This window comes from Tauraco erythrolophus, chromosome 20 (genome assembly GCF_009769465.1).
Source record: "Tauraco erythrolophus isolate bTauEry1 chromosome 20, bTauEry1.pri, whole genome shotgun sequence".
NCBI classification, from domain to species: domain Eukaryota; kingdom Metazoa; phylum Chordata; class Aves; order Musophagiformes; family Musophagidae; genus Tauraco; species Tauraco erythrolophus.
The window spans coordinates 3,344,185-3,365,604 of record NC_141484.1 but is presented as its reverse complement, the minus strand read 5'-3'; the positions used below and the strand labels follow the sequence as shown (position 1 = coordinate 3,365,604).

Below are 21,420 nucleotides of genomic sequence, written 5' to 3'. Positions count from 1 at the left end.
TTTTAATGATGTCAATTATGAAAATGCTACACTTTAATATACAGCTGTGTGAAATGAGAAGCATTGCCCTGTGAGATGAACAGCATCAATGTATCATGCTATAACGCTCAGGTTAACTGCTGTTACGTTGCTGTTCTACTAATTGGTGTAGTTAAGGGCTGTAGATTTTGGCCTCGTTAAATGAATACACAAATATGTAACACAAATATCAGAGTTGTTCCCTTATTCTGAAAAGCTTCCCTTTCACAGTAGTGCATCTTTTAGATTCAGTGCAGTATATTTCAAGGCTGTATAGTGCCCAAAACATTGATGAAATGAGAAGAGTCTTCAGTTGGCTAAAGAGAGTCTTAGAGATGATTGAATTTAATCAATCTGCCTGATTTTTAATAAGCGTGAGATGTTTCAGGGTGTTACCTTTCTTGAGTCAGTTAAAAACTATCTACAAAAATAGTACAAGGAATGACTTTGTTCCTTTTGGTGTTGCTAGATGATTGTGATTGTTAGACTTCAATTACACTTAGTAATCTTAAGTTTACTTTTACTTTTTACGTACTTTGTACAACAGCTTCAAGAACACAATTAACCTTCATTGAGGAGTTGAAGTTAATATTTCAAATAGTATTTTTATTGGGGAAAAAAAAAAAAGTGAAAATCCCTGTCCGCTGTACCAGCCCCTTAGAAAGAAGAAACTGATGAGCTGAGTAGCTACTCATCATTCCTCAGTCTTGGATATTATTATGCTGAATCCTATGCTATAATAGTACAATTATTTTAGCCATATAAATAATCGCCGTAAATATGTTGAATGACAGAAGGAATACTGTGTCCCTGTATAGGCGAGTGACATGGTTGCTTTTTGAATTCTTTACTTGCTTATACAAAAGTGGTGTTTGGTGGTGTAGCCGTCGTTATCTAAGGACAGAAAAGAAACACAATTGGTGGGAAATAATTTATTTTATTAAAAGCTTTTTGACCCATGGTGTTTTTATCAGCGCCTCTTTGAAATAATAAACCTGGCATGCTTTAAGCTCAAGTAACTAGTTAGATGTTTCATTTAGAATTCTGTGTTGGAAAAATGGAGACAGTCTTAATACTGTTATTTCATCCTCATTGTCTTTGATTTGCCAACCACTGTTGGCTCTGTCACTCGTAACACATCTTGGGCTGTTCTTTGTTAGTGTTAAGTGATTCTTCTTGCCTGGCTCTCTTCTGCTCAGTGATCTCTCCCATAGTTTGGCCTTCAGATGGTTTATTTTATTCACCCTCCAGCTTTCTGTGCCACAGCACTGCTCTCTGATCCCTATCTTTTCGTTCTTTGCACCTCTTCTCTGGGTATCTCATGAATCTATTTACTCTCCGTGCTGCTGGCTTTCTGGTCCACCTTTTAATTACAGTCTTGTCTCCTTTTATCTAAGCCATTATCTACACCTGTCTCTCTAATTCTCCCCTCCATGTGCTCCTTGTTGAGGTTTAGCTGTCATCTCAGCATGCAAAAGCCATGACTATTAATCTCTGTTCTAATCCTCCTCTCTGGATAACCGAGCCTCTGTGGCCTTTCATATATGTGGTCTATGTAAATCTTGGAGACGTTTTCTGCAGCGTTGAGCAAAATTATAACATTTTCCTTTCCAGCCACATTTACAACACTTGCCCAGCCTTTTAACCCACATCTCATTCATCATTTTACAGTTGCTGTTTTTATTCTGTTTGCATAGCACCTAGCACAACAGTACCCTGTCATTATTATAATGAGAAATAGTTATAATAATTATTAGTGTGTTTAACCAATGCCTAGTTAATTGGTGAGCCATTAATTTTGAATGTAATGCATTATTCTTGTTTCACAGAAGTGTGAGACTACACATGTGGAATATTATTTACTCTAAATTCATTAACAGCTTTAAGTAGTGGTTTAGTTTGTTAATGTTATCTCATGATTTATTTAAAACATAAGTATACAGTTCAAAATAATAATTATATTGTAAATATCATTCATTGTTATAGCTTATTTGAAGGAATGCAGACCAGCTTTTTGATGTTAACATCTCAAATTATGCAAACTGTAAACAATTTATAAGTGGATTCATGCTTTTTCTCATAAAGACAAGCTCATCTTATACTTACTTCTTTATATTTTTGGCTTTATTTCTTTGAAATGATGAAACAAGTTAGAATGCTTTCTAACAACTTCGAAATATTAAAGTGCCCAGGGACAGGATAGGGATGATGTTTTGAAGGCAATAAATATTTCAGCTTCACATTTCAGTCTTTCTTCTTCGTTCCTTTGATCTGGCTTTGGTTTAGTTATCATTCCGCTTGAATGACTTCACACTGTCTTTCTTCCTCTCCACACCAAAAAGAAGTGTTCTGCAGATATTCCATATGTTTGGGCGCTCGCGGTGTAGGAGAGCCCTTGTTGTTCCTCATTCTGTGCTGGTAACAACTGGATCTGTAGTAAGATACTCAAACCACAGCTAAGATGGCTTCGTTTAGGCCCAATATGTCATTTACGCCGAAAGCTGTTACTTAACTGTCACTGTGTTAAACATAGTAGACCAGGAAAAGTAAAAATGTTTTCTGTATAATTCAGAGAATTGGTATTACTACTGAAACATTTTTCTGTAACAATAAACTAAACCAATAACTCCTCCTTTCTGCAAATATATGGTACTTTAGGCCTTAATACACAATGTTTGTGTAGTTGAAATAATCAGCTTTCTAGAAATTAAATTAGAGGGGCTGCTGCACGGAGGTTTTTTTTAATGGTTATCGCACCCAGCTAAAAGGTGATGTCGTGGATCTTGCATTTGGCTATAAATGATCAATGCTGCATTCATGTGGTCCTGCCAGTGTCAGGGAACCTCCGTGGGAGAGTCTCTGAGGTCGGGAGCAGGATTGTGGGGTCACTTCTATAAGATTTTGGTATATGTAAATATATGTGTCCGTATACTGGACAAGTACTTGTGTCTATAGCTTATGCACAAAAGATACTAAAGTAAATTTCCTGGATTTTGCTTTGCATGGGCAGATCATACATATTTTGATGACGGCTATGTTTTTAGCTGCTCAATATGCTGTGTATTATGTTTTCTAGTGAGTTGCATTCCCCTTTGGGAACGTGTGTTTATCTAGGATTTTTTTTAAATCTAAATGGGCTATGTGAATGGTGATAACTGATTTTATTTCAACACAGATTAGTAAAAAAGTCGATTTTTTTTATTTCTTTTGTCAACAAATAAAAAGGAAAACTGTTTAGAAACAAACCCAGCAATATCCTTCTTCAGCTGCCTTCCAGCAAGAGAATAGTTTGCAGTTTGGTGGGTAGTGAAACAATTTTCCATCAGAAATCTTAATATTTGGGAAGGAGAGAAAGGGATGAGAAGACTTGTGTAAGTACAGCAAATCTAAATATGTAGGATCAGTGCATATATGTAACGTGGGATCATCAGGGCAATCAGCAGGAGGAGAGCTTGGCCTTTCCGAGCAAATCACCGTGTGAAGATCTCGGCTTCATCGGTGGGACTGAAGGCTCAGCCGTTACTCTGATTTCCCTTCCCTCAGCCTTACAGAGCAAGACTCATTTTTATCTCCAGGCATAAACCCAGACTCGTACTAACCTGTGATAGACTTGGAGAAGAGATGAAGCCTCTCCCTCTGTGGAGTCCATCAGAATGTACGTTTCAGAAGCTTATTCAGTGACAAAACACATCCCTATCATAGAAATTCCTTGCTCTGCTTTTGTGCTCCACCACGGTCGGGGAAACAGTGGTCTTTTGGGACATGAGCGAGTTTTCGCTGCTGCCAGGACTATTTGAAAACCTAGTAAAGAATTTGCATATTCATGAATTAAAGCCTGATACAATTTTTATTAGAAAATGCCAGGATTTTCACCATCTAGTTACTTTTCATATCACTGAAGAGCTGTCTCGACGCCGCCCGGGGCGCTTGTGTGCAGATTTGCTAATGGCAGGTGAAAGTTGCTGTCCACAGAAGTTGTCCACATGTAGCTTGTGGAGCTACACACTTTGTACATGGGTACGCTTACATGCAGTCTGAAACATTTTCATTTGTTGAAGAGGCAGAGACCAGGACAGGTGCATCTCCTGTTCTTCTTTGCTCTTGGTCAGCCCCTGCTTTCGTACAGGGAATGGTGAGAACCCTGCAAGTAACGGTGCTGGTTCGTACCATGTTTGCTGGGACATCTTGAGTTTATTTAACCTCTCATGTAAATCCCTGGATTGCCCTGTGTTTCATTAACTTGACTTGCAATGCTGCAATGTCTTACTGTGTTTGGTTGTTACCTCTTGGAAGATGTTTTATGAAGCAAGGAGAATATTTATGATTAAGCATGAAGAGGAAGTATGTAAGATGTTTATATTTTCCATTTATCAGTACACTTCAGAGTGCTGCTTTCTGAAATTGCAGTTCTGGACTTCATAGTCAACTTTCTCTGAGATGGCTTGTGCTGTATAAGGTTGCTAATTCTTGTATAATCCTTTATACACTGAAACAAGAGGAATTTGCTGCTTTTTAAATTGAGGCCAAAGAGTAAATTCACCCTATTTTTATATTCAAGCCGGCTCAGCTTTAGGGGATTGAAGTGATGTAATTGTATTGTATTAGGCCCCACAACTAGTCCAACTGAAAAAAATAATCTTCAAAGTGAATATTTTAGTGCTTCATGCAAGGCACATTGCTCAGTGTCTTGGGAAAAAAAGTAAAGCTTTTCTTATATTTGTGAACCATGGTCCATTGTTGCACATGTTTTCTAAGCTTCTGTACAAAACTGCACAAAAGGTAGAGAGAGCTGGCTCCCACATCCTTCAAAAATGAAGTTTTATTCCTGGTTATAATGAGATGTTGCATCTATTCATGGGATTAAGTCCTTAAAAGGAAGGAAGTTGCATAAAACCAGATTCCTAAAAGTTTACATCATAATATTTCAAAATAAAAATATATTCCTCAGGAAGAAGATGTATATATTTGGAGGCACCAGGTCCGGCATCTTGTCCTTTTACACTTAAAGTTGTTGCATTTCCATCTGACTGGACCAAAACTGTTGTTCCAGTGTCTCCTGACACTTACCAGTGTGGATATATTTGAATAAGCTTTGGGGTTTGGTTTTGTTTCCAGTGTGAATTGGAAATATTAGATGTATTTTGTGGGAAAGGAGATTTATTACCCAGTGCCCATAACTGAATTAAGGATCTTTGGGAGGAGAAGTTGAGGTTTTGCCCTCTCAGTGTTTCCTCCAAGGTAACACATGTGGATAATGCTCCGCTGGCGAACTGTGCTGCTGCCCAGCTCCCGTCTTCTCTTTCAGGGTGTTGAGCCCTACGTAGGTCTCAGAAGATAATTCGACCTCTTACGTGTTCTTTCCTGTGTACTGCTGGTAGATTTTGTTGTGGGAGAGGGGAGCAATGTGCTCACCATATCAAACAGCTGTTAACTTAAAAACTTCTGTATTCATCAGTTCCCTAGTGCCTGGGTTTCAGGAGGATGTTTGAGCCAAATGCCTTTGCAGCTTGAGCTGACTCATAACCAGCTCATCGGACGGTTCGTATCGCGTTTAGCTCTGGAGGCATCATTGGTGTGCCGGTTCCCAGAAATGTCTGAGAATTTTCCTACTTGCAATTTTGATCTTTTGGACCCTCTGTAGTGGAAACTTAAATCTTAAATGGTCCTTTGCCATTTGAATTTAGATGGGGGGAAAATGGTAGTGTCTTCTTTTTTGCTGTGTAGTTTTTATTGTCTCGTGAACAAATGGAGAACGTGGTAACTTAGATTAATATACAGATATGCTTCCCCTCAGAGGAGTTTAGAAAATAGAATTGCTGTGGCTGTAGAAATAAAGCATATCTGTGTAGGGATGATGGATGCTCTCTAGCAAATTTGAAGACAATTTGCACACACTCTGCTATGAACACAAACCCAAAAACCCTAAACAATTATCATCAAAAATGTGATACAGGATTTTTTTCTGTTTTGCTCCATTTTCTGCTTGGTAACAAAGGTATTTTCCTTTTTCTGTAAGGAAAATAGCAGTCTCCTTATATCTCAATTATCCTTCAGCTGTAAGTAAAGTACCAAAATCAATATTTTTGTTTTTAAATATTCATAATGAAAAAACTAAACAGTAATATACTTACTCAGGGCTTGTGACATTTCTTTGATCTCTTTGCTAATAGAATTACTCTGCCCTCCTACACTGCAAACAGACACTTTGCAAAGATGTAGGATTATGTTCTTTGTCCCATTGTCAAAGTCTGGGTATGAAAACCGCAGAAGAGGATGTGAATACTGTAACTTTGGGATTGGCAGCTTCCTGACCTTTATAAAAGGCTTGCTCAGTGCTGTAATAGCTAGTTCAGTGCTGGCAAGGTGACAGACTAGATGAATTAGCTGGTCTTTTCCATCTCTTATGTGTCAGATGCTTTGTTTTATATGGAAATAATTTCTGTCAAAATGGGAAATGTATCATGAGGTACTTCCTCTGCCTGTAAAAGGAAAATGTCAACCACAGGTCTGTTTGAATGTGTCTTCTGTTACAAGCCAGTGGTGGAGCCAGCTTTGTCTATGGATGCCACCATTGTGTTCCTTGTGTTTTAACACGGAGTCAGGCAACTCCGCTGACCTGAGATAACAGAAACGTGTAATAGAAAGTTAATAACACTGCCTGATGGTTTTCTATGTGAAGAATCACATCAAAATTTCTTAATTTTCAGAATTTTTGTTTGCAATGTGTCAATATGGTGGATATGTCTATTTTTCAGATGTGTACATATATGTGCATGTACATAAAATGTTGTCTGTGCATTACTATTGATACGTTTAAGAAATCCAAACCGATTTCGATATATGTATCGACGTTAATATGTCAAATAGTATGGGCTGTTAATATGAAATATCTTTGCACAAAGATTTAACATCTGTCATTGCTTTAAAGGTGGAATAGACATTACAGCATTATGGGTTTCTAATAGATTAAGAAGGTACCATATGTCACGCGTTACCCTGCTTTGCATTTTGATATATGTCAAGCAGTGAATAATCCTGCATCTTGCCTGAGCAGAGATGGCACTGGGATAATTTTTTTGGTTGTTTGAATGGGAGAAGACGATCATGCTAAAAGGAATTCATTTAAATATTGCGGGGGGCAATACACTTCTAAAGGTAAAATGGAAAAAAAGGGATTTATACAGCAAGAAGCAAACCATTCCCGTCAGGGCAGACTTTGAAGGAGGAGGTATCGTCGTGAGCTGCGAACACCGTGTTTAGGTGTGCGAAATTCAATAAGAGGCAGCGAAAATAACTGCAGCCTTCTATTCCCTTCTTCAAAGTATTGCTTAGGGAAGTTTGGCAGAAGCTGGGACAGGAAATGGAAATCTGAATACTATTTTAAACTGATAGGGTTAAAGGCCTCTCTTTTACACTAGCACACTTGTTCTTTTATTTGATACTTGAACTCTGAAAATTTCCTGTGACTTTCTAGGGAGAAGGAGGAGCAGCTGACTCGGGTGACAGAGGTACAGAGGCTGCAGGCCCAGCAGGCAGATGCTGCCCTGGAGGAGTTTAAGCGGCAGGTGGAGCTGAACTCAGAAAAAGTCTACGCTGAAATGAAACAGCAGGTGAGAAGGTCACAATGCCAGCCTTTCTGAAACTCTGTCTCAGTAGGATAGCGTATTCTGATCTTATAATGCCAGAAACATGCTTCACTTGAGAGTGCTACATCAAAATCTTTCACAATGTAGTGTCTTTGCTGGCAAGTCAGAAAGGGATGTTAGCAGTTGTTTCATCTTTCTAACAAAGCCAGAATTGTCATTGTTATAAAGATATCTGTGGTTAGGATACTGATTAGGGATTTTTCAGGAGTGAGAGTAGAAAGTGTTAGTTTGTACACCCCTACGGAACGACGTTTGTAATTTTCCACTTAAATGTGTGTCTCGTCCTACTCTTTTCGGAACAACTCTGTCTTCCATTAATGAGGTCTTGTAATCAGTTTGAGGCTGAAGAGGGGCAGAGCCGTTGTGGCTGCTGGCAGTCATGGACAGAGGACAGAAAAATCCGTTTTTCTGTCCCTGAAAATTAGTAGCAGCAATTTTATGTAAAAAGATTTTAGTGTCTTAAATTTATTATGGAACAAAAAATAGTTACCCCATGGGATTTTACAAATGCAGCACGATGAGTGAAATAAGGAACAAGCGACAGGTGATCAAAAAGAAGGGGAGAGAATCCTAGAATGGTTAGGGTTGGAAGGGACCTCAAAGATCACCTAGTTGCAATCCCCCTGTATTCCCTTCACTTGCTCATGTGGTCAAAATATCCGTGCATATCTCAAGCTTGTAGTTCTACCTGACCGTATACTCAGTTTTCCAACCTCACCTATCGTAGCCAAACCTCGACGCTGACAGTAGGATGCTGCAATCTCATACTGTAATGGATTTCTAAGGATGCTGGCTTATAATTTAACAAATTCTTTTAGTTGTTCTCAAGAAGTATTTTTTCTGAAAATCCTCAACAAAAGTGAGACATTAAGGAAGGCATTGCTGATATTTTTAAGACCCATGCAGACAGCAAATAATAGAATTTGGAAATGAAAAAAGCAAGAACAAACTTACAAAAGCAAGATTTGTTCTGCAAACTAGACCCATGAGGGCAGTACAACAAATCTTACAATTTTAATCCGACATTTTCTGTGCTGTGAGACTCTCCTCCAGCTTCTTCACGATGACTTAAAATAATATCTTATTTCTGCTCCAGAAGGAATACAGTCTAATTCTAGAAAGCATAATAATAGTGTCATTCACTTAAAAAAACCCAGCAAACAAAACCAATCCAAAACAAAGAAGCATGCAGAAGAATTTAGAAAGCTTAGTCAATTGTCATATAAAAATTACTGCAGATTTCTTTTAGAACATTGCTGTGTTCTGGGAAATTTTGCAAATAAATTTTGCCGTACTCCAAGAATCAGCCATGTGGTTATTCTGTCCCTACTTGCATGTAAAATACAGAAACAGTAAATGATACTGTACAATTGAGCAGTACTGTTCTACAGGAACTTTCAAGGAAATAACATCAAAGAAACACTACTACAGCTGTCTTCACAGCTCTGTCCTTTCTCATTCTTCTGCACACACGTACTCTTTAGATAAATCACCCGTTAGATTGTAACATATTGGAAAAGTCTATTTTTTGTGGTTAGATGGAATGTATTACTTATAAAGCAAAAACTGTAGTAGCTATAGCAACACGGTACTTCTAACTACACTGGAAACACTGGGCTTCTAAACCCATTTTTTTTAGTGTGTGGTGAAGTTAATTATGGAGATAAGTAGAATGGAGCCTGGCATTTTCAGTTCTTGTAATCAATATTTGATTCATTAGTTTGGCTCTGTGATATTTTTTGCCATCTACTTCCTATTTTGTCAAGCTTGTGATTATTAGGAGTCACCTGATGCCCATTGATGGGTGAGTGGCACATTTTTGCTAAGATCTGCATTTTTTTCTAATAATAACTAGCAAAAAGAGTAAAATATGGCTATGAACATGCAACTTGAGTAAGTTTGGAGACAGAAGAAATTATTCTTGAAATATTCATTGAAGTCTCTTTTCTTGATAGTAGCAGTGAAGTTCAAGAACTACTGGAAGGATAACTTGTTCCTTTCTATTCTATTTTTCCACTTTCTGTCCAGCCTACAATTCCTAATCTTATATCTTCTTCTCTTGCTGCAGCATTTTCCAATAAAAATGCTTTTCCCACTCTGAGTACTGCCTTTTCTCCTCTTTCCCTGGCTTAGAAGTGATGTCCAGGCCGACTGGCAAAGACATCTGTTGAAGACAGAGCACTCCCTCAGGCCAAACAGGATTTTGGCTTGGGGTTCAGGAATTCATGCGTTTCTTCTTTTGGTACAGCAGATGGGCTTGTGGCAGCACGGGTCCTCCTGACAGCTACACCCCTTTTCTGTCTTTTTTTTAGGGAGATGGTTTATTTGCTGCTTGTATTGGGACCTAGATCTAAAAGTAATTGATGAGTATGCACTGCAGCATAGTGCTGTATGTATATATATTCCCCTGGAAACATGCCTGATGTACAGCTGACAGTTGTGCTTTTGATACAAAAGCCTTTGTTAAGTGGGTTATGAAATTGCTTCCTTGATGCTGCGTGCTGGAATCTGTGGGACTCGTTATTCATAGGCTCTGACTATCATCAGAGAACTTTACTTGCAGCCAAATAGTTCTCTTTTAAGTTATTTTACTGATTTAATGTAAACTTATTTTAAATATGTAGTTTGTGCACTGACTCACACATGATTTCCCTTGAATTTCCACAGGCAATCTATTTTTAAGTGAAATATATTTGAATCTTAAATATGTCTAGAAAAATTATTCACTTAGTTTTGATGGGATGTTCACTGATGTCAAGTGAAAAACTAAGCAAATACTTCGTAATCGAGGAGTGGCACGGTGTAGGTGATCACTATATCCTTGAGTAACTAATATTCTGGTAGTCACTGAATATTTGTTTTCACTCCATACAAGTAGTAGTATTATCATTCTCAGCAAGTTATATTTTCCTCTTTGATGATTTGCAAACAACTGTAGAAACGTCAGGGCTTTTCAAGCTGTGCCTTTTTTAAAAAAAAATTAAATATTCCCTTTCTTTTACAATGTAGATGGAAAGGGTTGAAGCAGATCTAAGCAGATCAAAATCACTCCGGGAAAAGCAATCCAAGGAATTCTCCTGGCAGTTGGAAGAATTCAAGCAAAGATACGAGCAACAGGTCAGTCAGTTTGGTCCTTTGGGTGGAGAGGTGCAGGGACATTTCTTCATGCGGATGTCGGTCAGTTCCTGTGGCAGGCTTAATCCTGTTCTCCCTGTGCCTTGCTGTTCTTTGTATAAAGGCAAAATTTATAGATACGCAGAGTTTATGTGATGGGGACGGAGGGGGAAGAGTCTACATAGAAAATATTTTTGTTTCCTCTTTGCAATCCTTTGTACCTCTGACTCTTTCAAATTGTTTCCCAGGCTTACAGGTGGCAACACCTATTTTCATAATGGCCAGATGAAATTATTTAATGTGTTAACTGTTTTTCTTCTTGTCAAGAAACAGTATTTTATTCTTTTTTATCATTTTTAACATGGGGAGTGTTCATATGAGTGCTTGTTTTGGCCCACTGATAGTGATTCTCTTTATTGTAATGTAATTTCAGGGTTGGGCAATATTCAGGAAACATTTGGGTGGAGGCAAGAAAGTTGAGTTCAGTAATGTTGCGAAGTGTAAAGGGGAAAAAAGTAGAAATGGAAGCAGACAAATTATTGCATCATATAGACTTGAGAGCTACACAGCTGAAACAGCCCATCAAGCACTTGGATAAGGTGGTACTTTGTCGTGAAACTAAAGTAGTGTCTGTTTGGTAACACCTGTTAAAGGATTGAATATTTTTTTTTTTTAGCAGTGATACAGTTAGTCCATAAGCTTGAAGCTCTCTTATCAGTGTTTTTGTGTGGATATAAGTTTACATTTCCACCAGGGCTATGTAGCTTCATTTCTATTTCTCTGCTGTGCTGGTAAAAGGATGAAATACTGCAGTTGGCTTGTGGTACGAGAACTGATCTGGTCTGTCTGGAAGGGGCTTTTTCAACTAATTAAGGAACGGGATCACTTTGGTAGGTGTTGAGAGAGGCCTTTGCCTGTGCTTGGGAGGAACAATAGTGTGTTTTGTGCATGGCTCAACTTAGATTTGAATCAAAGGCAATTTGTTGGTTTGAATCAAAGTATTTTGCTTGTCCTCACTCAGAAGTGTCAACGTTATTAATTGTGTTGTCACCAGACAAAGGGTGAGAAGCTGTCCCATGTAACAGATACATCTCCACAGGTGTTTTTTTACTGGGTGATAGTATTTTTGATTCTTCTATTTAATGATTCAGGAGTAGTCCAGGTTGCAGAGATATTGGGGGTTTTTGTTTCATGGGTTTTGTCTTGCAGATGACCTCATCTGCCAAAAGAACAGTAAGAATTCTACCTCGGCCATGATTTAGTATAATCTCTGGATTAAAGGCTAGAAATCACAAATGCAGTCACTACTAAGTAATCATGGCAATAGAATTTCTTCAAATTACTTATTCATGTGAAAGCCATTGAAATAATCACTTGCATTAAGGTGAGGAAGTTTGATGCGTCAATTAAAGGATGTACTGAAGGGAGGACGCTGGAAGCGTTGGGGTTAGTTGGGCGTCTGCCTTAAGGTGAATTTTTTTTTTATCGAATCATATATTAACATCATTTTAGTGATATGGTTGATTCATTTTTTTTCTTTACAGCTCTCATAAGATGTGGTGCATCAAAGTCCAAAGTAAGCTTTTATTCAGAGATTTTGTTCCCAGGCTTAGGAACATGATCTGTAGAGATAAGTACTAATCTGCAGTTCATCAGATCTTATGACAATCCTATTCCTACCTACAAATGTTTTGTTTTTTTTTTTTACTTTCATCATATGTGGCAAGAGCTACCAAGCCATTGATAGGATCTTCTGCCAAATAATCTGCTGGTTTTGTGCACATATGAAAAATATGTGACCCTTCCTGCGGATTGCAATGGGTTATCGCTGGAAACAGCGTTCTTTTTGTATTGTCATTTCTGCAGTACAAAGCTCCTTCAGCCCAGCCACGGAGCAGTATGAGCTCAGTTCTTCCTCTTTTAAAATTTCCTTTCAGTAATTCCAACTTCTGTTTCTCTGTATTACTCTATTTATGCTTCAGAACTTCTAAACCATTTTTAAAGCAGACTTTTCCTTGCCTTGTTTTACTGCATATTTCTTTGGTGGTTACATGGGGAGGAATAGACTGATTTAAACTGTTTAAATAGAGCAGTAAATTAGAATTGGTGGTGCATTTCAGCACGGCTCCAGCAGACTTCCAGGCGGGAAAGAGACACTCAAGCTAAAACCAGATACTTTACTTACCTGAGAAATGTAGTAATTGCTTTGAGATGTTCTGCCTCAAGAGTCAGAATCTAACTGTCAAATGGAATTTATACACAAAGGGAAAGAAAATTGGACCTTCACATATATTTTGCGTAGGTTGGCATGGTGAGTGGCAGAGGCAGCACTGGCAGCACACTGGACAATTCAGTTGCCCATAAATTTAATCAAGTTGGTAACAAAGAACCAAATGAACCGACGTGTTATCCAGTCCTCCTGAGAGACATCTTGGAAGTGTAGGAACCCGTGAGCTGTGGTTTCACCTCTCTGCTCTGTATGAATTGTGCTTGTGCTTCACTGGGCTCTCCTTGAATTTCGATTTCAAAGAGATTGCTGGTGTGAACATTGACTGTTGGTTGTGGGGCCGAAAGATTGCTCTGCCTACAGATTAGATATACTGATATATATTGATATTTATCTGATATTTATATCAATAAATAACCTGATAAATATTGATTTTTTAAAAAAAAAAAATTTTCTTGAAAAAGAATTAGGAAAAAAACGTATAAAACCATGGCAGTTAATATTTTGTTAACTTTTCAAATGCATTTAAATCCATTAATAAAGCAAAGAAGACATTTTAGATGTTGCAGTATTTGGTTTCAGCTGTCACGTGTCGCTGCTGGTTCCAGCTTCATCTGATTCAGTGCCACTTTCTTTTGAAGTGTCCACTGAGAACACTCTTAGAGAGAAACTGGTGACTTTTTTTTCTTTAAATATACTTTAGCTCAACTTTGTTCTACTTGCAGCTGTTAGATTTGAAAGTGTATTTTGAAGAAAAAAATAACTCCAGCAGCACCACAGTTCCTATCTGCTGGGAGCAGCTGCTTTCGGCACTTCAAAGCCAGTGGACACCACAGCGAAGGCCTCAGCCTTTCCTGCCTTTGAAATGGGGCAGTATCTATAGCTGGGCTTTATGGCTCCGTCAGCACAGGAAAGAAGGTTGTTTGGGTTTTTGCACCCCCTCCCTTTTTTCTTTTTTATTTTTTTTTCCTCCCCCCCCTTATTTTCTAATTACATCCTCAGTTTCGCTCAAAATACCTGGGGAGTGTTCCTGCTGAAATCATTTTCCATGAGCCCAAATTTTTGAAAGAGCATGTGCCCAAACTTTGCGGTAACGGATTTTAGGCAGGCAAATTTGACAGAAAAGTTAATGAATTTGCTTTTTTTCCCCCGCATCCACATCAGCTGGGCCCTTTCTGAGAGCACAGGACGAGCTGTGGTACCACGGCTCGTGAGGGAAGTACGTACTCACCTTTGTTTCAAGCTGATTTTCATAAGTTGTCATGAATGGAACACTTCCCGTGAACTTTTGGAGAACTTAATGTTTACATGGCATTAGCTTGTCTTTTTTTAAGAAAAAAAGCTACCAACTAAACAATAATAGACCACTATGATCACTGTTACACCCATTTTTTGCTATAGATAAACGTTGAGTGTGGAAAAATTGAGATGCAAGATTAGTAAGAGAGCCAAAGTCTATGAAACTTTATCTTCCCAACAGGGAGAACATACTGTGAAAATGCTGATGAATTATGATCATAGCAGGATGGTGGTATTTGCTGAGTTATGGACATGCTTTCTGAGAGTAGGTGCCAACCTGAATGTCTAAATAAGCCTTTTGTTTTGGTTTGTCTTTTCTTTAGCTGTGTTTATTCCATTTTAAAATAATAATTATTCATGCCTCCATAGCAAAGTGGAGAACTGTTACGTGATAGCTGAAGAATCTCCTTGTATCTCAGGAAATCCTTTCCTGCAACGTTTATTGTTGAGTTCTGACTTCTGTAACACTTGTGCAGGAATAATTAGAGTTGTGTTCTTGTCCTATTTAGCCAAGTAGGAAAGAAACAGGACACCTTCAGAAATATTTTGCTGGTTATTTAACAAAATCACTTCCAAATCATGTTAAAGATGAGAGAAATAGTCTACACTTTTAAGTTGGGAGCAAGACAAAGGTGTGCTTAAATATGCCTTTTATATTAAAGAAAGAGAGGTAAAGAAGTGCAGAATCAGCTGGTTAAGAGTGGAAAAAAAGCACATCTGTAATCTTACCTGCCAGCAGCAAGGACAAGTATCTGAGGTAATGTTGGAAATTGTTCTTCTTTTAGCAGTTATTAAGAGGAGAGGAAGAATATTCTTTAGATCTTTCTGTATGTCTTTTCTTTTATAACTTTCTAGTGAGGTTAATTTGAAGAAAAGAGTGAGATAACCTCAGGTAAAATACGAATTTTGTAATCACAACTATTGTTTTTATACATAAGTGTCTATATTTTAAAACAAACATCTTACTCAGTACTAGAAGCACCATCTAATGTTAAGGTTCCAAGCACAATCTTGTGCTCAGTTGCTTAAAAATATTCTAAAGTATTATTTAGATTGATGTTTAATGGTTGAGCATCTCCCCTGCTAATTTTTAGCTGTTTAATTTGTGCCACAAGATTTCACCAGTGTTTGGATGATCTAGGCTGCGATGGTGGTGTTTTGTTTTTGCTTAAAATTGTAGTGATAATCCCTTGAAATGCTGGGGGTGAGGTATTTTTGACCTGGGTGTGTTTTTCTGGTTTTCCCTTGAACATCTACTCAAGTGTACTTAGGTAATAAAAATTGCTTAGTTCAGATGTTTGAGAGTTCAGCAGGTAAATTTTCTGAAGAGTCTCACTGAGAATTTTCACGTCCTCTCTGGGAAATGGAGCCAGAACAGTTTGTGTATGAAAGAGTGGTGTAAAGGCTGTGACCTCGTGAGAGAAAGGGGAAAACACAGCATAGGTAAGGAGTAGAGTAAAAAGTGGCGATTAAGCATTAAACCAAGAAACTGCTGTGACTTGGGAAGGAAGCTCCTCAAGGGAAATAAGTTCTATCTGTGAAAAGAATTTGTGAGTGGCTGTGAAAAGCTGGTGCAATGGAGCCTAGAGCTATTTAGGCTGAGAAATGTCGTCTAGTCCCATGGGTCAGGAGCACTGGAGAGGCAAGTCCTGCAGAAGGGCTCAGGGAGGGGTAGTGTAGGCTGGAGGGTCTGTTGAGCATGAGCTGACTCTTCAAGAGCCAGCATTCCTTCATACCTCCTGCTTTGACCATGGCCACTCTGCCTTTCTAAGGTAGGGAGTGGAGAGGATGAACTTTGACATTGGACGTGTTGAGTTTACAGTCCTATCACGTTTACTTGGCATATTCTAGCTCAATTCATCGTCCAGCTGGTGGTCTTGTCTTCAGAACTGCTACAAACATCATCAGTCCTATCACAAGACACAATGACCGTATGTGTGTCAAACTCTGGCTCCAGTGTCACGCTCGAACCTTCAGAAACATTCAGCCAGACACACTAATGGAGGTGACAAGCTCAATGTTCAGCTTCCTCTGTCCCTGTACCTTTTCTCAGTTAAGCGTTCCTGCCTCTGCAATTACATCCTAGCTTTTCTTCTGGCCTTATTCTTCCTTTTCTGTTTCTTCTAGCTTTTTTTTGACTGATCTGTTACCCACTCAAGTGAGGACAACACTCGCAAAGACGTGCTTGAAATATGGTATTCCTCAGCCAGACCAATGTTCCAGACATTTCTTAGCTGTCCTTTAAACAGCCCAGTTATTCAGAGATTCACAATCCATTTTTAGTATGCTGGTTTAGTTATAAGGACACAGTCTTTGTAGAAAGCTTTGTTCCTCTCCTCTTTCTCTGTAGTCTCAGATAATTGAAATACAGTCTGTTCTTGCATGGAGGCCAAATGAGCACGTTAGCAGAGGCTCTACATTTTTCATGTCATCAGCAACAAGCTGCATAAATTTCATTTTATAAATTAATCTAGGATGCGTAAATGGTTCCTTTGAACCATCCTAACACGCAGATGAATGCCATTTGCACAGATTATCTGAGGAATAGTTTCTTCAATCACCGACATCAACTTTTCCCTTTATGATATAGCTAAAACTCACGAATGGGAAAAGGATATGAATTTAACGTCCAAGGAAAGAGTGGGTGGAAGTCTCAGTGTACCATTGCTGTTTAGAGAATTGTTAACCAGACAGATGGGTATTTGTACTGTCTCCTTCAGGCATCTAACTTGTGTGTGATCCAGAGTTAAAAGCCTGAGCTCCCTGTATAGTCAACAGAATGAACTCTGGGGGGAGGAGGGAAAGGGGAGACGATTCCAGGAACATAAATCGGTGCCTGCAGTAAATAGCAAGTCAGGCTGCGAACGCCTCTGAAGTCGGTTCTCGCCGTTTGAAGAAGGTTCTTGGATAAACTCTGAATCCCTAAACAAAGACTATATACAGTAAATTCTGTACCAGAACCTGCTATAAACAGGCATTTGCAGTGACTCCAGGTATATTAGTTCAAAGGAATATTTGTGTTTGCAGACCTCATTGGCTTTACTGGAGCAGGTGGGCTGGGGAGGGTGTGGGATCTCCTGATGTTCCTCAGGGTGCTCAGTGTGATTTAATCACAGGGATGCAACTTCATTTCCAATATGTTAGTGATTTAAAAACAAACTTAATCATGGCAGGAGGATTGGGAAGGTAAGAGGACTGAGGGGAGGGTTGTGCTGCCCATACTTCAAAAATACTAAAATTCTGGAAGGCTTTTGTAAGTAAAAATTTACAGATCAGACAACACCATTTTATATTTATAGTGAGAGCGCTCAGGTGTGGTGTTGTAGCGGGGAGGATAAATAAACTGCAGTTTGGCTAATAGACCAGCTCTTCTCTTAGAGAATTTCTTGCAATTCTTACTTTGCAGTTGAAATACAGTTATTAGTGGTTGATTACAAGGTCAAGTATAGCAGGAAACACAGTCATGCCAATTAAGTTATTGCAGCCTGCAATGAAATAGAAAGTAAAATGCATTCGCTATGCATATACATTACCCTATATATATTTTCTACTTCAGTCATAATACGTGGTTCTGCACTGATATATTTTTCACTGTCCCATTCGCCCTTGGCTCATTACAGCCCTTTTATCTTGGGAGTACTTTGTGTTCCAAATTATAGCCAAATCTCAAAAAATTATGTACTTTAAAAATCCATTTAATTTATCTGCTGCAAAGTAGTTCTGGTATGCTCCCTTGCCTTGCAGTGAAGATTCCTCTTTTCTGTCCAAAGTTATGCTAAGCCAGAGCCCAGCATGATTAATACTCGATCCTCCAGCCTGTTATATCAGATTACTTCTAGAAGCAGTGTATTTGCAGGGATGGGTAATCCCCATATCCTCATGAAACACGCACGTTTATTTATAGGCTTAGAAAACGCTGGATTTTACCAGAGTTGCAGCTTGGGGATGGATCGTGTGTTGTTTGCTGTGCTGGGCAGAGGTTAGGGCTGGTTTTGAGCAGAGTGATGATAATGAAGACACCTGATTTACAAGCACTCTTAAATGCTTATAAGATAGAATTGCTGAAAAATAGATGTGCTAGACGCACGCTGCACGAGTCAGTTTAGTTCAGATCTTTGCCATGACACGTGTAACTTACTGGTGGCTTCTCCAGCCCTCAGAAGTTCAGTCATGCCAAAGTAGCGCTAATAAAGTCATCCTACCATGCAAAACTATATTTTATATAAGTGTTACTTACAATATTTCTGGAATTGTGGACATAAATTTACATGAATTTTCATACTTTGGTGTCAAATATTTATTGTAGCAGCTACACTTTTCAAAGAGGTAGTGAGCTAACTAATTTCCTTTCCCTCCTTTGGGGACTATAAAAAGAATTTCAAAGGCATACTTGTTCTTGAGAACAAGTCAAAATTGTTCTAAAATTGAAAAGCCTAAAGTTAGTGTGTGATGTAAAAGCAAAAACTGGATAGTAGAAGGTCTTGTCTATATTAGGGACTTTAAAAAGGTATTTGCTGACGTTGATTAGGTTACAAGTATTTGGCTTCTGAAAATATCTCCTGCGATCAGCAGGCTATTTACTGCAGATCTTTGTTCTTTAGATGTGCAAACTGAACCAGCACGAGCAACGTGATTCACTTTATTAGACGGTCTCTTGTTTTAGCAGGTTGTTCTAAAGCATCTCCTGTGCTGCAGGATTTGTTGGGCAGTCTGCATGTACGGGTGTGTTTGTGCTGGTGAATAGCAAAAGATGGTCACAATTCTTGGATCAGTCTGGTTTTAGTTGTTTTGGGTTTTTTTTTAATAATTTTGTCTTCTATTTTCTCTGCAAGAGTTAACTAAGTATTATTAAATTTCAGTTAAAAGCAGGGAAAAAAAAAAAATCAGTGGTGTAATTCCGGTGGTGGCTTAGTAAATCAGCTGTTTGCTGTTGCCTTGAATATGGTGTTCTCATACTGGTGTGGACAGAATTAAAAAATGAAGAATTCATGTAAGAGGAGGTAATAAGTTTAAAATACTTGTATTTTAACAAGTGTTTCATGGTAAGAACAGCTATATGGGGTCAGATAGTCCATCTTGTTTTAGTGTCCAGGCCACGACTGGAGGTAGGGACAGATGTGCAGAGAAGAGAATAAGAGACTGTCATCTTCAGGAGGGCAAAATGAGGAAATACCTAAACCACAATGAATATAATCTAATTATGGTAATAGACCACACACTATTATTTAATGTACGTATCTTTTCAGTGTTGCCTCTAATTCTCCTTGTGAATATTGTGTTGCTTGTCTGTCTGAAACGCATAGCACCCAAACCTGTCTGTCTTCTAGACACTTACGTACTGGATTTGAGTGGATGTTCTAATGTAATCCCATGAAGTGCTCAGCATCTAGGGATAGGTGCAGAAAGATCTCAACACGATACAATTTTTAAAGAAGGTGGTTTTGTTATATCATTCATAAAGGTGCTCTCTACCTCAAAGAAGAGACAGAATCCATACTGATGTATGAAGAATTAATATAGTTTTCAAGCAGCTTCGTGTGATGAAGAAGTCCTGTTGTTGCTGAAAAACAGCACTGGTTTGTTTTTGTGTTTGTTTTTTTTTTCCTTTTGTTGGTATACATTATTTTTTTTTCCTTCAAAAAGACCTTCAACAGCAATACAAGAATGCAAAAGGGAGGAGTGGAAGAGAAACTGTAGTGTTGGCAGTGGTTCTGAGGAGAGCAGGAGGCTCAGTGAGTGTTCCCCAGTGCAATCAAATAGCTACTCAGTCACTTCACGTTATTTGTACAGGAATGCACGTTTTGTTGGTTAAGAATGTGGGGAACTTGTTAATAATCACTGGTGCAGATGGGCTTTCCAGGTCTTTGAACTTGAGGGAAGGAAACGTTCTCATCTCCTCTCCTTTCTCTCCTCTCCTGTTGTCTCCACCTCTGCTCAGAAACCTCTAAAAAGCAAAACAAAACCATCATGGGGAATACTTTCCTGTAAGTGATGAGGGTTTTTATCATCAACAAATTTCCTTTTTGTAAAACGTCTCCCCTCACGCTGCCGTCCTTTCTGTTTCATGTAGCATGTAGGGAGGACACCCCTGCGTGCGAAGGACCAGTCCCTTTTCACTCTTTCCATCTCTGAACTTCAAAACCTTTGCTTCTATAACATAAATTCTGTAAGTGGAGAGATTACTGAATAAAACTGTAATTACTTTGGTTGGGTAAACTGGTGATGTGCACGTGTATCATGTAACTGGTTGAGGCAGCAGGATCTGTCCCTTGCCCCTCTGGGCACACATTCCCCACCTGCTGCCCTTTCTTGTCTTCCGTTAAAAAATTGAAAACCTAAATAACTGAAGTTCCCCGCAACAAACTTTCTTACCCCAGACCTTATGTGGCACAACTGGCTGAAAGTCCAGTAATTAAGAAAAGAAAATGTCTGACTAAACCGACCTCTCTTGTTGACACAATTTCTTTTTAAGCAGGTCTGATTTCTCAAAATCCACTAAACATTTTGTTCCCATAATGCAGGCAAAGCCTTTACAATTATTTTAGGGAAGAAGAATTCTTTCACACTAAGGCACGCTGAGGACATCAATAGCATCTGAAAAGAAACCAGTTTGGTACCCAAACCTTGGGCAAAACCAGACTTAAAGAACTTTGCATAAGGCTCCCAGGCCCAGTACAGATGATGTGTGCCTCCTGGGGGGTTAACTCCTCCAGGGACCTAAGACGTCTGTTAATGAGCTCTTTAGTATTATTAAATAATGTAGATATGTTAAACCGTAGAATATTGCATCCGTTCTACTTGCTTCGTTTTCAGAAGGATGCTCCTGGCTGCAGCCCAGATGACATATTTGACTTTTAAACTGAGAATACGCCTCTCTGTAGTTTGAGAAAATGTGGTTTTTTTCACTTCACTTCAAATTTTAAACCCAAAAGCCACTCGAACAGCTAATATTAGTCCAGAATTGAATGCTACAGCTTTAAGATAAGGTGCCGGGGCGCTCTCGGCGCACACACAGCCGCCTCCTCCCATCGCCTTTTTTTTTTTTTTCTCACGCTGAAAATAACCCACCATATTCATGATAAGAGCATTTTTTTTTTTTTTCTTTCCCTTCCCTCC

At 38.7% G+C, this 21,420-nt stretch overlaps 1 protein-coding gene across 1 annotated transcript in view; it reads left to right on the top strand.

Moving 5' to 3' along the window:
* The window catches only part of CEP112 (centrosomal protein 112), a 167,190-nt gene that overhangs the window by 56,552 nt on the left and 89,218 nt on the right, over positions 1 to 21,420 (top strand). Inside the window, exons 18-19 of the mRNA XM_086624318.1 lie at positions 7,493 to 7,628; positions 10,674 to 10,781. Of these exons, the coding sequence (XP_086480444.1) occupies positions 7,493 to 7,628; positions 10,674 to 10,781 (244 nt within the window). The remainder of the gene's footprint in view (positions 1 to 7,492; positions 7,629 to 10,673; positions 10,782 to 21,420) is intronic.